Genomic DNA, 15,411 nt, shown 5'->3' on the forward strand with positions numbered 1-15,411 from the left:
CTCTGTGAGTTCGAGGCCAGCCTGGGCTACCAAGTGAGTCCCAGGAAAGGCGCAAAGCTACACAGAGAAACCCTGTCTCGAAAAACCAAAAAAACAAAACAAAACAAAAAAAAAATCAAAGGGCAGCAAGGCCAAGGCCAGGCTAGACTTGCTGGGAACTGACCTTCCAGCACTGTGGCTCTGAGAGACATGCCTTCAGCCACAGACTTGCCCGGGCTCAGGCCATGAGATTGGTAGACTCAGGTCTGAGATATCCATGATGCTGACCCAGGCCCACAGACCCAGCTAGATCAAGGGCTTAAGGAAGGAAGCCTCAAAGACACTAGGTGGGACTTCCTTCTGAAGCTAGATTAAGTAACATCTCCTCTTGTCTCCTTAATCTCCTTCTGTCACAGATGCATTGTTCTGCTTCTGAGATCTCACTAAATAGTGGCACAAGACTGTGACGATGGTCACTGGGACATTTTTCACTAGAACCAGCATGAGGACAGAGCAGGGACAAGGTCACATAGACAAGACTCAGGTTTGATGACAGTTTGTGGTAAGGAGAAAAAACAGACAGAAGAGAGCTACCCTACCAGGGACTAAGGGTCTAGCTCCCGGACAGTACCTTCATGTCCCTCCCCAGACTAAAACTACCACATCCACAGATACCAACAGTGCTGGCTTCTGGGATCACCCTTTATATCCTTCTGATATGAGAAGGGTACCTGCTTCTCATAGGTAGGAGCAATTCAACTTCAGCTCAGGAATGAGGGGAGCCTCCAGTGTACCTCAGGAATGAGAGTGTACCTGGAAAGGCTTCTGAAGCCAGGCACCTACTGTCTGTGTGACCAACATTCCTTTTGCACCCAATGGCTCCAAACTCATGATTTTCATATCTCCTGTCAACAGAACCCAGGAGTTGCCCGACATGTACCAGTGTGCAGCCCAGAGAGCTATAGATGCCAATAACTCCAGGGAGCTGGATAATGAATGCTCTTCTAATTGGCTACACCAGTTCAGTTTAAGGGTACATGTCTGGCGACAGGAGAAAGTGACAGGATCGAGGACCTAGCCATGGTGCCTGTTGCGCGGCGCCACGCATCAGGCTAGTTCCCTTTGTCCCCTATGTGCTCTGAACTGCCCAGGGGCCATCCCCTCCGAAACACAAAGTGCTGCTTGCTGTGAGCAGAGTCCCACCCCCATGGGCCTGGGAGCTAGATTTGGCGGCACACAAAATAGAGGATTAACCTTGGCTGTGTTCAGATACGATGCAGAAACCTAGTCACCCTTGTTTGTGTGTGAACAGCTGTTTTCGCCACAGTTTACAGAACGTGTCTCATTCTGCCCGCAGACACAGGACAGGTATTCTGTGGAAATTCCTCCCAGTACACACAGGTGCAGTGATCCCCTAAGCAAACATACCAATCGGCTTAGGCATGTGCAGCTTTAATGCCAGCTTTTATGCTCAGAAGTGCACATCTGGACCACGGCTGTCCTTTACAGCCTTTTATTTTTGACTTAAAGGGAAATAATGAAGGCCTCTCTGGAAATGATGGTGTGGCTGGAGGGGCTTGGGGATCTGTCGAAGCATCTACACTCAACACCGCAGGGACTGCCTCTGCTTGTGCACTCCACACGAAAATGTTGGCTCCATGGAGCTTGCCTCCTGAGCAAATCACCACTCAGGATTCTTGGGCTATCAAACCACCTCAATTGACCAGAGCTGTCTTTTTTTGGGAACTCATTTTGGGCTCAAAGCTTTAAATACATGATTTCACAGTTAGGAAAACTGTAGAGGCTGGGGGGTGGGGGTGGGGTGGGGTGGGGTGGGGTGGCTTAGTGGACCAAGTGCCTGTTATGTAAGTTGAGGATGTGAGCTGGGATCCCCACAACCCACATAAAAACTGGCCGTGGCAGTGTGAGGCTGCAACTGGCAAATAGAGACGAGATCATCCCTGGGGCTCGATGGCCAGCAGTCTAGCTAATTCGTGAGCTCAGGTTGTGAGACACTCTGTCTCAAAAAACAAAATGGAGATCAGCAGAAGAAGACATTTGATGTCAACCTCTGGCCTGCACACCTGCATATACTCACACACAAGTACACATGTATGTGCATGTGAGAGTCCACATATACACGGCCCCAAGCAAACCAAAACTGTATGCTAGAAAGGCAGGGGATGCACCCAAGTCACAGGCTGGGAAGAGGGCAGCTGGGCAGCTGTCTGGAGTGACTTGGTTAAGGCTTGTATTCTGTGCTCACACCAGGTTGACTGGCCTTATGGAACATCCTAGCTGTGAGGAGAAGTGATACATAACCTCCAGCTGTAATTACATGTATGTGTGAAAACCTGCCACCATAAGAAAACCAGAGCAGGCAAGGAGCCCAGAGGTGGCTCAGAAGCCAGGGAATGCCACTGAATACTCTTACAAGGAATGTGGGAAGGAAAGTCCCCTGCTTCGGGGAGCATTGCAGGACAGGATCCTTGATCACTCGCCCCAAGCAACCGCCTGTCCATCACAGCAGCCTAGGAGGTAGCTGCTCAGCCAGGGGAGCGAGGCACTCTGGAGAGACAAAGGGCTTGACAGTGGGGGAGCTGGGCCTGGCTTCCAGAGAGCCACAGAAACCTGAGCCTGACTGAGTGCCATGTGGTTAGCGAACCCAGAATTCAGGAGGAATTGGAGTCCCTGATGCTGGCCCTGGGGGATCGCGTTCACAAGCAATCTGCCTTTCCACACACTCCTGTTTTCCATTTCCATTTTGTAGTAGATGAAGTTCAGACAGTGCACACCAAGGCAGCCAATGCCCAGACTGTAGAGTCAGGGGGCCGGATGACGGGAACTGCAGGGGGCTCTGCATCACTGTCTCCTGGGGGCGTCATGTGTCCGTTCTACCAGGACTCTGGGAACTGCAGCAGATACCCGCCCAGAGTAATGGGGCTTGGGGGTAGGGTGGTGGTGGTGGAGTGGGGGCTGAGAGGTCCCCAGGAGGGCTGAAGCTCATGCTGTGAGATTCAGAAGCTCATTCCACTCCCAGAAGATGGAGGGGGACCCCCACTGACCCATCTTCCTGTATAATTAGAACAACTCGGCTGCGGTGGGCCTGGGTCCTTAACTGCTCCCACCCCTTCACACAGGCTGAGACAGTGTGCCCCCCAGAGTTGGCAAGATGTGTTTTCAGAGGTGAAGACAGGAATAGCACATGTTAAAACCAAATACTAATCACGTGACCAAAGTCCAAGAAACCCAAGACCAGGGTCCTGGGCTGACATTCCTAGTAGTGAAAAGCATAGGGTCTTGAACTGCAACCTTCACCTGGCCAGATGGAGAGAAGAGCCTAAGCTTGGGACTAATCAGTCAGTCTTTCTTCCCGGGGCCTTTCTGCTCCAGCCTGCATGTCCCAGCCTGCATGGAGCTCTTCAGAACCCAACCTTGAGCGTGTTTGCCTATGAGACCATGCACCTCTCCCCAGTCTCTGTCCTGATCCAGCCCAGAACTGCCTTGAAATCAGGTCCATGCCTTTTCCACTGCCCAGAGAACAGTCAGGGGCTGCCTTGCCAAGTTTATGGCTATACAATGCCATGACTCAAGTATATGCCAGGAGGGGCCACAGGACCCAGCACAGAGCTGTCCTCACAGCCAAGACATGAAAATGGAGAGAGGGGCAGAACCAGAACAGCAAAGGAAGAAGGCTGGGGACCCAGGTACGAGCTCACACCTTCCTCCTCTTGGCCCATTCCCAGTGGACCCAGGTGTAGAGTTTGTTTCCTTTAATAGATACCGAGGCTTCCGGCTCTCAGAAGGGATGTATGGCTTCTACACAAGCCATTCATACAGTTTATGCCTCATTAGGGGATGGCAGGCTGCTCCCAGAGTGGAAGGTCTAGCACCAGCCGAGGCTAGCCTTACCAGCAGGCTTTCTGGACCACAGTCTCAAGCCAGCTCTCTACCTGCACAAGACAGGCCCGATAATCGCCCCAGCTACAGGTCAGTCACCTCCTACAGCCTGATTCCCTGATCTTTACTGTCTCCACGTCTGCTGTGACTCATTCTCTGCAGTTACAGATGGTACAGGCATCTGTCCATCTGTCTGTGGTCCTGTGTGTGCTTCTTCAGGGCTGGTCCTGACTCTCTCTTGGCTGAACCTACAAAACCTGGTCCTGCCCATGGATGCTCTCTATAAATGACAGCTGAATGGCCTCTTCAGCGGCCATGAGAGTAACCATCGGTGCTTGCCTCTGTCCTCATTGTACCCCAAGGGAAGATTTCCTAAGAATCATTAACTCTAATTCTCAGACATTTATTTGATGCCTTGCTATGTGGGGGTTGGCTGAGCACAGTGTGGCCAGCGACACTGATGACATAGCCTGTCACTGTACCAAGGCCACTCTCAGACACAGAGAAGGCATCCACACAGCTAACTGCTGCACGCAGTGTGTGTGGCAAGAAGTCAACTTGTACACCGGAGGCACTCAGTGGGTAAAGGCAGAAAAGAGCCAAGGTCCCCGCAACTGTGTGGTGACTCATGGAGAGAGGTGGGACTTCACAGGCGGTGTCTGTAGCATGGGCCGGGGAGGCCTCCCTCAGCTCAGACATGGCTTCCCACCTCTGCAGGGTTTCCCCAGGAAAACTCTCACCACCACCTCCAGTTGTCCACAGGAGTGGACACTGAACACCCACATCCAAAAAGGGCTGTACCTCAGAGCCCACAGCCCAGGGAATGTAGTTTCAGGGTTCCAGGACACCAAGGTGACAAGTTTTCAGACACAAATGTGGTTGCCCTCCCTCCCTTGGCCAGGGTTGCTCCAGTGTCACAGACACTAGGAAGGGGCAGAAACAGCCACAGCTCCAAGATGGCTGCTGAGAGGGGAGAGGAGCTAGGGTGCCCGGAAGGGTCATCTACCAAGCACCCAACTGCTCCCGCAGAGGCCCACGGGCTTCTAGGACTGCCGCAGGAACGCCAGCCTTGTTTTACTCTGTAAAGTTCTTTCAGGAAAGCAGGGTTGATTAGAAAAGCTAATTACAGCTTTTGAAGATCCTCTCAGACCCCGGACAAGGAAGAACTCCTTCCCACCCTGATCCTGGTGCCCCAGACTCTGGCCTTCATTAAGTTTTGATTTCAATCAATTGCACACCCCCTAAAATTAACTTATAAGGCCAATAAATTGCAACCGCATGTTTGAAGGTATTATCTGCTCTGAGCTAAGAGCCGGGGATCGCAGAGCACAGGGCAGGATGTCTGGTGCAGATGGGAGTAATCAGCTCTGGAAATGAGTGGTGCCAGCCCCCCTTTTCAGTTAGAACATCTGGTTTGGGGCAGAACCAGAGGCTAGGCCAGATCTAAACTGAGAGCTGGATGGGGTAGGTCCCCTGTCTTCTCTGGAACCTGAAAGATCAAAGTGATGAACTTGAGCTATTAGTCCATTGTGGTTGCTCTGGCTGGTGAGATAGCCCCGTTTCCAGCAGCAAGGAGACACTGCCCTGCGCTGGAGAGTCTACGTCCAGGTTCCTCCCCAGAAAGGTAGGTCTCAGGCCAGGCAGTGAAGTTCTGACTGTGAACTAGACAAGGCTAGAAGAGCTGACTACAGCCTCTGCTGGGAAGGAGTACACAACAATCTATGAGTCTGCTGTCTCTGCTCCCTTTTCCAACTCCTACCTTCACCCTCACGCACTCCCTACATGGAGCTGGCTATCCCGTCATGGCAGAAAACCACCCTGGGACTTAGGAGAGAGAGATGGAACACCGGGATTCCAGGGCCAGAGTGGAAGTGCTGGAATCCGAGAGGGCTTGGAGCAGGTGGTACCTCACAGTCTGTCCCTGAAGCAAAGCATGCCCGGCATCCTGGGCGGCTTCACAATCAACCCTTTATCTAAAGCCTGCTGTCACAGGTGCCCAGGAGGGACAAAAATCATTGTGATTATTTCTGTCCAGGATAGCAAAGAAGGAAGGAAGTGGGGGGTGGGGGTGGCTAGAGAGGTAGTGAGGAGGGGGGCAGGGAGCAGGAAAAGTGGGAACCAAGGGACTTCAAAGGCAGTCATGCAGGACCCCAGCTTGGCTCCCTGGATCCTACTTGCCTTTGTCCACTTTGGGGACAGCTAGCCCTTTATCCCTAATTGAGAAATATTCACAGGCCTGCATGTGTGCTACATCCCCATGGGAGTTATAAGCCAGAGGGCCTGCATGGCAGCCACCCTGGCCCCAGCCGCCACTCCAACCAGACGGACTCCATGTGCGGGTGATTAACTCCAATTCCCTGCAAAGTCAAAGTCTTTACAGACCCAGGATCAAAGCCGGGGTCTGAAGATAGAATCTAGTCTCTCCTCGGATCTCATGGCAGAGAACCCTCAGGGAGGCCCTGAGCACTCCCCATCTCAGAAATGGCTGGTGTGGGACGAGGCAGCCCCACATACTCCCTGCTCTCTCCTTCCATGATCTTCTAAGGAAAACTAGCAATAAAGACAAGGTCACAGCAGGTAACTATGACCACATGCGTGTACTGATGATGCTCCTCACATGGTCTCATGGGCAGCAAGGCCATTGCATCTAAGCCCCTGTATTCTATTTGGAATGTCAAACTCCTGTATGAGCCTTCCCAGTATAAAGAAGGGTTAGTCCAGCAGTCCAGTGTTCTCCATGAGGAGACTATAACTCCGCTAGGTCTGAGGCCTGGAAGTTCCTCATATGACAGGTAGGTGGTTGAAGCCTTGAGTCCAGGGCAAGCATAGCCTCTACTCTGTGGTTAACCATAATCCAAGAATCCCGAACACTGGAGACTCTCAGAAGTTTAAGGTGGGCCTGTTTGTCACACACCCCACCACAGGGCACAGCAGCTTCAGTTACCCAGCCCTCCTGGGCCTGGCCTGGCCTGGCCTGCTTGGAGGTACTGTTCATTTGTCTACATGTTCACATTTTCCTTTTCTTTCTAGAAGGGGCTTTGTCTGGAGCTCTCATTTCCACCAGACCTGGAACCAACGTACCTTCCTGGACCCTCATGGAACAGTCTAGCAATGGGTAGGATGTCTCCTCCCAGAGGGACCTGTGTGATTGGTCTGTTTTCAACAGGAAGGATAGACAAGTGCATGCATGAGCCCCTGGAGGAGCTCTGTGGCTTCACTCATGGGGGGACAACTAAGACTTCCTGTGGGCATAGGTCAATGGCAGGGAGGGGGAGCAATGAGGAGAGACGGGCACGGTCTGCTGCCCTACACACCAGGCAACAATGTGAAACAGCCTTCAGTGCCACACCAAGGCCTCCTGGATATCTAAGACCTCTACTCCAAAGCCCGGGGGAGGAGCTCAGGCTCCAGGCCACTGACACTCATACCAACACCACCATCCAGAGGCTGAGATGGGGGCCAAACACCAAACCAAGGTGCTTAAAAAGTTAAGAAGAAGATGATCTGTTTTCTTACTATTGGCTCCAGGAATGGGCGGTTAAATTCATGAAGTCCTCCCACATGTTGGGGGAAATTCCTTAGCCTCTGAAGACAATGGATGATGTGACCCACATGACAACCCCCAAACTTTCCTCCAGTGACATGGGGAGAAGCTGGTCTCACTGCAGGCCAAGCAGAGGGACCTCCCTGTCCTCCCTGAGGGCCTCTGCACTCTCCCCCTCTTCGTGCTTAGTGGCCTGGGGAATCCAGGATGATTTGCACCCGGAACGAGAAGGGCCTATCCTGTTACCTTTCTTAGCACCCTTAATGATAGAACAGAGATATCCCCCTTAATGGCCAACCAAGCCCCTCAGCAGTTGTCCTTGCATGTGAGCTAGGGGACAAGCAGAGAGAGAGAGGGGAGCAGAGGGCAGGGCACTGTGGACTCTACCCAGACCCAGCCCTGAATGGCAGACCAAGGCTGCAGAACCACTTCACCGAGGGACAAACACCCCAGATCTAAGCCTAGTAAGTGCTTAGAGCCGTCCTCACCACCAAATCTAAACATACAGCCCCAAGGGTCACAGTGAGGCTGGGTGGCCTCCATGGGCTCGGCAGTAACAGACAAGGCAGCTCAGCTTCTGGCATGTGGAGACCCAACACACACTTCAGAGAGGCACTGCCCGCTCCCATCTGACACCTACCTGGGGACAGACAGGCTGTCTTCCTAGAATGCTCTAAGGTGCTCTGTGGGGGACTTTCAAAGCTATGAAGGCGCTAAATATGATAGGCTTTCAACTCTGCTTCTGATTTCAGAGGCAAGGTGTGTGCATGTCCAGGGTGGTAGCTTGGGGACACTGGTGCCAAAGCTCTTCTGCCTGGCTAGACTCTTTGGACATTAGTCCTCGGCTCTAGAGTCACCTCCTGGAAAGATAGCATGTCACTGCTTTCCTGTCACCTACATCTTCACCTGATTCACTTAAATGTCTGCTATTGATTCTTCTTCAATACCTGCACCACAAGAGGTACTCAAAAGCATATACATAATACATATATACTACATATGTGCATATATATGTATGTAAGCCTGTATATATGTTTACACACACACACACACACACACACACAAATGACTCTGGAGTTGGGTGATGTGTCCTAGTTAGTTTTTATTAACTTGGCTCAAAGAGTCGCCTGAAGGAGAAGAAACCACAATTGAGGAATTGCCTCCATCAGACTGGCTGTGGGCAAGACTACGGAGACATCTTCTTGATTATTGATTATGTGGGAGTAGCTGGAGGGCCTGGGCCACTGTGGGAAACGCCACCCTTCAGAAGGCGGTCCTGGATTACATAAGAAAGGTAACGGAGCCAGTACGCAGCATTCCTCCATGGTCTCTGCCTGAGCTCCTGCCTTTCCCCTCAATGATAAACTGCAACCATAAGACAGACAAACCCATTCCTCCCCAAGTTGGCTTCAGTCAGTGTTTTATCACAGCAACAGAAAGCAAAGGAGAACAGGATAGTTCTGTACTGTGGGGTGTCTTTCTATACACTGTGAATGTGTGTTGCTCTCATTGGTTACAAATAAGGCTGTTTTGGCCAATAACCAGGCAGGATAAGATTAGGTGGAAAAACCAAACTAAGGAGGGGATGAAGAAGGGCAGAGTTAGGAGAGTCTCAAGCCAGACGGTGAAGAATTAGACATACAAAATGGGATAGAGGTAAAGGCTACAAGCCTCGGGGCAGGACATGGATTAATAGAAATGGGTTAAGTTGTAAGAGCTAATTAGTAATAAGCCTGAGCTAAGGGCCGAGCATTTATAATTAAGCCTCTGAGTGATTATTTGTAAGCGGCTGCAGGACAGGATGGGAAAGAGAAACTCCGTTCACAGTTTTGTCACCAAAGTTTCGGCCACCTTCTCGCTGGTAAACTTGAATGACCTACTTTGTACTTCTGAATGTGTCAATTCATTTCTGGGAGGGGATGGTCCCAAATGGAGGTGGCCACACTCCATGGTCACCAGACAGTGACTTATTTCCACTGCTGTCTATTAATATGACTGCAACATGAAACTGACTCCACTTGGGCCTCAGAGTTCACTTATTTGAAGCTGTTTCTTGTGGCAAGGTGAAATCAGAGAATGAAAACTACAGATGAATGGTAGAGCTGGTTTTCAGAACCTCTAGGAGAAGCAATCCCACAAAGTGACAAAACAAGAGACGTGAGACCCATTAGATATGAAAGCCCATTTTAACTGTGAGAGGTAACATTTCTGCAAATGTAGAGCAAAAGGAAATTTGAATCCTTGCTCTCTGCTGACATATTGTTGTGGAAGCCTTAATCTCTGCATCTTTCTCCGAGGACCTTGTAACTTAATTAAAAGGCACCCATATGGGGACTAGAGAGATGGCTCAGCAGTTAAGAGCACTGGCTGCTCTTCCAGAGGACCGGCGTTCAATTGCCATCATCCACATGGCAGCTCATAACTGTAAGTCCCGTTCCAGGGGATCTAACACCTTCCCACAGACATACATGCAGGCAAAACACCAATGCACATAAAAATAAATTATTAAAAAAATAGGATCATATGTAAAACCTCACCATGTAAGACACCAAGATTGCTGCTAAACAGACAAGTATGTGGGGGTCACTGGACTGTTTGGGACCATGTGCTGATGGCTTCCTGATGACTGTCTGCATCAGGCTGAGAAGGAGCCCCTTCCCTCCCAAACGCGAACGGGGAGATCAGTCCATGGTCTGCATGCTGGAGCCCCGGGCCTCTTTTCTAACTACAGGGTCACTGTTCGAATTCACTGTTTCTCTCATTTCCTTTTTTTTTTTTTTTTGCCTCTATGCTAGAGCAGGGTGGAGTCAAGTAGAGATGGCGGTTGAATCCCACCCACCTCAGGGCTCAAGAAGTGAGTCTTACATCTTGTAAGGCTTTGACATACAAAGAGACAAAACCAAATCAGTCTTCTGCAGTCTGCAAGCCTAATGGGGTCACTATCTGTCCCTTCACGGGAGTGTGCCTGCCAATCCTTGTCCCAGATCGGGGATTTGTACTAACTTCATATTGCTGTATTCCCAGTGCAGAACCTAGCTTGAAATGAGATTGCACAGAAGGAACACACAGACAGCCTTCTCTGGAACCCTTCCTTGAAGAGTAACAGCTAAATGACCTAGTGCTTTGGTGGCGTGAAAAAGTGGGAGTGAAAAGGAACTGAGATCAGCACCCTAACACCTTCCCTGTGCTGTGCCCTGGCCAGCTTTGGACTCAGCTGCTCATCTGATGTCAAAGAAGGCGGCTTGGTTGGTGAGACGCTGGCTGTGCAAGCCTGAGAAGCGGAGTTTGGATCCCCAGCACTCATGTATAAAGCTGGGCATGGAGGTGTGAGCCTGGAACCCCAGCACTTGGGTGGGTGGGTGTGAGATAAGGGTTCTTGGGGCTTGTTTGCCAGCCAGTTTTGCTAAACTGGTGTGCCCCAGGTTCAGTGAGGCCCTGTTTCAATAAGTAAAATGAAAAGTGTGGTATACACCTTTAATCCAAACACTCAAGAGGCAAGCACATGTCTGAATTCAAGGCCAGCCTGGTCTACAGAATGAGTTCCAGGACAGCCAGGGCTACACAGAGAAACATTGTCTGGGGGTAGGGGTGGGGGTGGGGGTAAGTAGCGTGATAAAAGAGATCAATACTTGACATTGACCTCTGGTCTCCTTATGTGCACATTCACATATATCCACATTCACATCCATACACACACGAGATATTCATGTATCATACATGTGTACCAAAGGAAGGAAGGGAGGTGAAAAGATGTTAGTTTGGGGAGGGGCTGCCATGATCCACTGCATGACACCTCTGTTCATTCTGCCCTGGCAACTGAGCAGTCAGCATGGGCCCCCAAGCTCCAGTTCAAATGGAGTTATAGCTAAGAGCTGTGGTGTGCTCTCATAACCTCCTCACTGGGATCACAAATTCAGTCAGCCCAGGCTACACTGCATCTTAACTGCGTATTTGCGATTGGTCAACTGTGTCTGAGTTTTAGCTCTGGCCCTGCCTTGGACAAATTCCTCATTCTCTCTGTGTGAAAAACAGAGAAATAGTGCTGAAATAGCTGGTACTGAAATAGCTATTCATTCGAGAGGACCTGAGACAGCGCAAAATAGTCCCGTCCCCCGCCCCCCACCACCACCACTGTAAATGGTAACAGAGTAATACGGTCACATCTGCATCAGGTAGCTCCAATATCAAGTTAGGTGGCCAGGCAGCAGAGCCAAGGGAGACTGCTCAGCCTAGTCACCAGTCACGCTCTCATAGGAAGATTTTGCCCGTGGAAGCCCCGAGAGCTAACGCGCAGAGGGGAACTCACAGGTCTCGGTACTGGTCAAAAGCATTGTTGGCCTCCACCTCCAGCTTTCTCAGTCGAGCAGACGGCATGGCCCCATCTTCCAAAGGAGGATCGTACTTGTTACTCCACGGTGACCTGCAAGGAAGCAAAGAAGGAGGAGATGGTCTTATGAATCATTCCAGAGACGCTTGGCCTGAGCCTCAGACAGCGAGCCAGGCTAAGCTGCCTGAAGTTCAGCGGCCAGGTCACCAAGAGGCTTTCTGGAGAGGCTTACAGAGCAAAGGTTCAGAAGTCGGCAGACTAGCTAACAGTTGTTAACACCAGCAAACACCTTAGCTCCACCCTCATTTCTTCCTGTGGAAAACAAGGCTACCATTCGCTACCCTCTGGCTATTTCGAGGAACAGAGAGAAAGAATGCCAAGTGCCTTGGCCACAAATAACAGTGTTTTCCTGTGTTCACTATCAAAGTGGTCAGCTGGTATTCCTCGCCTCCCTGAGTGGCTCCTCAGACAACACATTTTAAGAAGACGCTGTCAGTTACAGAAGCAGGCAGGAGGTGCCTGGCTCCTTAGGGAACATAGTCAATGAACCCAAAACACAGGGCTAAGCACACATGAAGACCATGAAATAAAGAGAATCAGCCAGGGCTGCAGAGATGGCTCAGAGGTTAAGAGCACTGGCTGCTCCTCCAGAGGTCCCAAGTTCAATTCCCAGCAACCACATGGTGGCTCACAACCATCTGCAATGAAATCTGGTGCCCTTTTCTGGCCTGCAGGGACTGTTTACATAAATAAAAGGGGGGGGGGGCAGAGACTTGCTGCATTTTAAAACCACCTTCTGTCACACCAGGAGAACATTAGGTCAGCAAGAGCAATGGGAGGTGTTTTAAGAAGGTCTCCCTGTTGGTTCCCAAAGGTGGGTGTTCAGAAAGAAGAGAATTAACAAGTGAGGCTGCCAAGATGCCTCAGTCATTAAGACCACTGGCTGCTCTTCCAGAGGAGCCTGGTTTGATTCCCAGCACCCACATGGCAGCTCACAACCTGTAACTCCAGTTCCACAGGATCCAACATCCTCTTCTGCTCTCCATAGGCACCAGGCAGGCACCTGGTACACAGACATACATACAAGTGAAATGTTCATACACACAAAAGAAAATGTTTTAACAAGTGAAGGAGTAATAAAGAGGAAGAGACTCGACGAACTGGAGAGAAGCCCTTATACCCTTAAGTATGAACACGTCCTGATGCTGCTACCCACAGGGACGCACACAGCCCTCCTTTCTCCCAGGGGTCATATGCCTTCACACCCTTTCAGTTTAGGATTAACGTTAAGGGAGGAAAAGTCTGATTGCTGTCTCTTGGCCCCCCAGCCTTGGTGAGCTGTCCACACAGATGTCTCTTCCTGGTATCTAGCCTATAGCAGTGAGTCACATGAAAGGTGGAAGCTGGGGTGGTGGTGGCTGTTGAGTTCCAGTTTTCTCAGGGATGGCCCAGAGTACAGAGGGAAGAGTTGTTGTGTGGTTCCTTGAGAGCTCCAGGCTGCAAATGTGCTTGCCCACACAGAGCAGGGCCCCTAGAAACCTATCCATGTTTAAGAACCTAGGCTCAATTCCCAAACAAAAGAAAACTCCTTTCCAAGCTCAAGCTTACCACCCTCCCCCAACAGAATTGAAGACCTTAGACAGATGGAGGTAGGGGGAACAGCCCAGGCCACCCCAAGACCAGAACTAGCTTGAGTCTTTGATGAAGAAGGCCTGTGGGGTGTCTGCCTTTATGGTACCCTGACAAGCTCTGCAGGGTCCTTCAGGCCAACAGACAGGGAGTAAAGACAGAGCGGGGGTGGCATGACATGCCTGGAGTCTTGGCAGTGGGAAGCGGACAGATCATGCTGGAGTCCAGTCAGAGCTACCTAACTGCGCCCTAGCTCCAAAACACAACAAAACAAGGGGAAACAAGAAGGAAGGAAGGAAGGAAGAAGGAAGGAAGGAAGGAAGGAAGGAAGGAAGGAAGGAAGGAAGGAAGGAAGGAAACCCAGACATGCTTCTTTCCTCAGTTCTCGGGGTGGCTGAAGGTGCTGGCAGCTGCCACCACTTACGAGTCAGCGAGGTGTGGCTCTGCCACTGCAGGACCATGTGCAAGAACCCAGGACTGTGCCCTGGAGCCCATCGCCCCCATCCCTGCCTCCTCTGAGATTCTCTGGCATACCTGTAAGTAGGGCACGTCACACCCACCCCACCTGCCATCACCTTCACACGGGCACAGAAGACACAGCCATGACTCACTTTGAAAGGCAACCTGGAGTCTGCAAGGTGACACTTGCTGACAAGCTTGATGACCTGAGTTTAGTCCCCAGGACCCACATGGTGGAAGGAGAGAACCAACTCTGTGGTGATATTGCGTCCCCCAATATATTGTGTACCCTAATAAACTTATCTGGGATCAGAGAACAGAACAGCCACTAGACAGACATGGAGGCCAGAAAATGGTGGCATACACAACTTTAATCCTATCACTTGGGAGGCAGAGATCCATCCGGATCTCTGTGAGTTCAAAGCCACACTGGAAACCACCAGGTATGGTGACACACGCTTTTAATCCCAGGAAGTGATGGCAGGAAGCAGAAAGGTATATAAGGCGTGAAAACCAAGAACTAAGTTTGTTAAGCTTTTAGGCTTTTAGCAGTAGTTCAGCTGAGATCCATTCAGATGAGGACACAGAGACTTTGAGTTTGAGGAAACAAGATCAGCTGAGGAACTGGAGAGGTGAGGTTGGCTGTGGCTGGTTCTGCTTCTCTGATCTTTCAGAATTCACCCCAATAGCTGGTACTGAGTTCTTTATTAATAAGACCATTTAGAAATTCGTCTATACAACTTCGTCAGGTTCTGATCTCAAGTGTGTGCACACATACGTACACAGACAGACAGACAAACGTGGTTGAGAAATTTTAAAGCTAGACAAAAACCAAAGCAACCTGCCAGGACACACGGGGATCACCCATCCCCATGCGGACTGGGGCCTGAAGAGTAAGAAGCCTCTAAGTGTGTTACACATTCCTCCTGCCTTACAGACGAATGCCGTTAGGCCTGGAGCCGGGGGTAATTGTAGCTGGGGGAAAAAATCATAACATTACCCAGAATATTCTTAGTGGAAGGGGCACTCAGAACACATTTAAGAGCTTAAATGGAGGCCATTTGAGAAAAGACAGATGGACAGGAATGCTTAGATTTCAAAAGTCAGGCCTTTCATTTCCCCAGAAGGCTTTTTGTTTCAGCTAACAGGTTCCAAGCAGTGCTGCTGGCAGCGGCCTCGTCATAAGGATCTTATTTAAGCAAACGATCAAACACAGGATGGAAATGTGTGGAGAAAATCAGAGGACCTTGAAGTTTCAGATCCAGAAGGGGAGAGGGAAATCAAGCTCTCTCCTCTGCTCCCCTGTAGGCTCTCATCCCCAAGCCTTTGGAGCTGGAGTGGGGCCTGCTGGGCACCCTGGAAGGGCTGAAAACTTGGAGGAGGGGCACACAAGCCCAGACTTCATCCCTTCTTTCCCTACCTTTCCCTGAGCGTTCAAAACAGTGCTGACCGAGATCGGCTCCATGGCACCTCTCCCAGGAAGCCCTAACTGAGCCTGTGCCTCATGAGGGCTTTTTCTGTGGCCATGTTCTCCCTGGCCTACCACATGGGTGTTACTTTCAAGGCACTCTCT

The 15,411-nt window shown here is 50.6% G+C and overlaps 1 protein-coding gene across 2 annotated transcripts in view; it reads right to left on the reverse strand.

Moving 5' to 3' along the window:
* Capzb (capping actin protein of muscle Z-line subunit beta) overlaps positions 1 to 15,411 on the reverse strand; it is a 107,816-nt gene that overhangs the window by 18,078 nt on the left and 74,327 nt on the right. For both annotated transcript variants that reach the window (XM_052718140.1, XM_052718139.1), the window contains exon 4: positions 11,730 to 11,843. In XM_052718140.1, coding sequence (XP_052574100.1) covers positions 11,730 to 11,843 — 114 coding nt within the window. The remainder of the gene's footprint in view (positions 1 to 11,729; positions 11,844 to 15,411) is intronic.

The sequence above is a fragment of the Peromyscus californicus genome, unplaced genomic scaffold, assembly GCF_007827085.1.
Source record: "Peromyscus californicus insignis strain IS unplaced genomic scaffold, ASM782708v3 Scaffold_5__1_contigs__length_169319896, whole genome shotgun sequence".
NCBI lineage: Eukaryota > Metazoa > Chordata > Mammalia > Rodentia > Cricetidae > Peromyscus > Peromyscus californicus.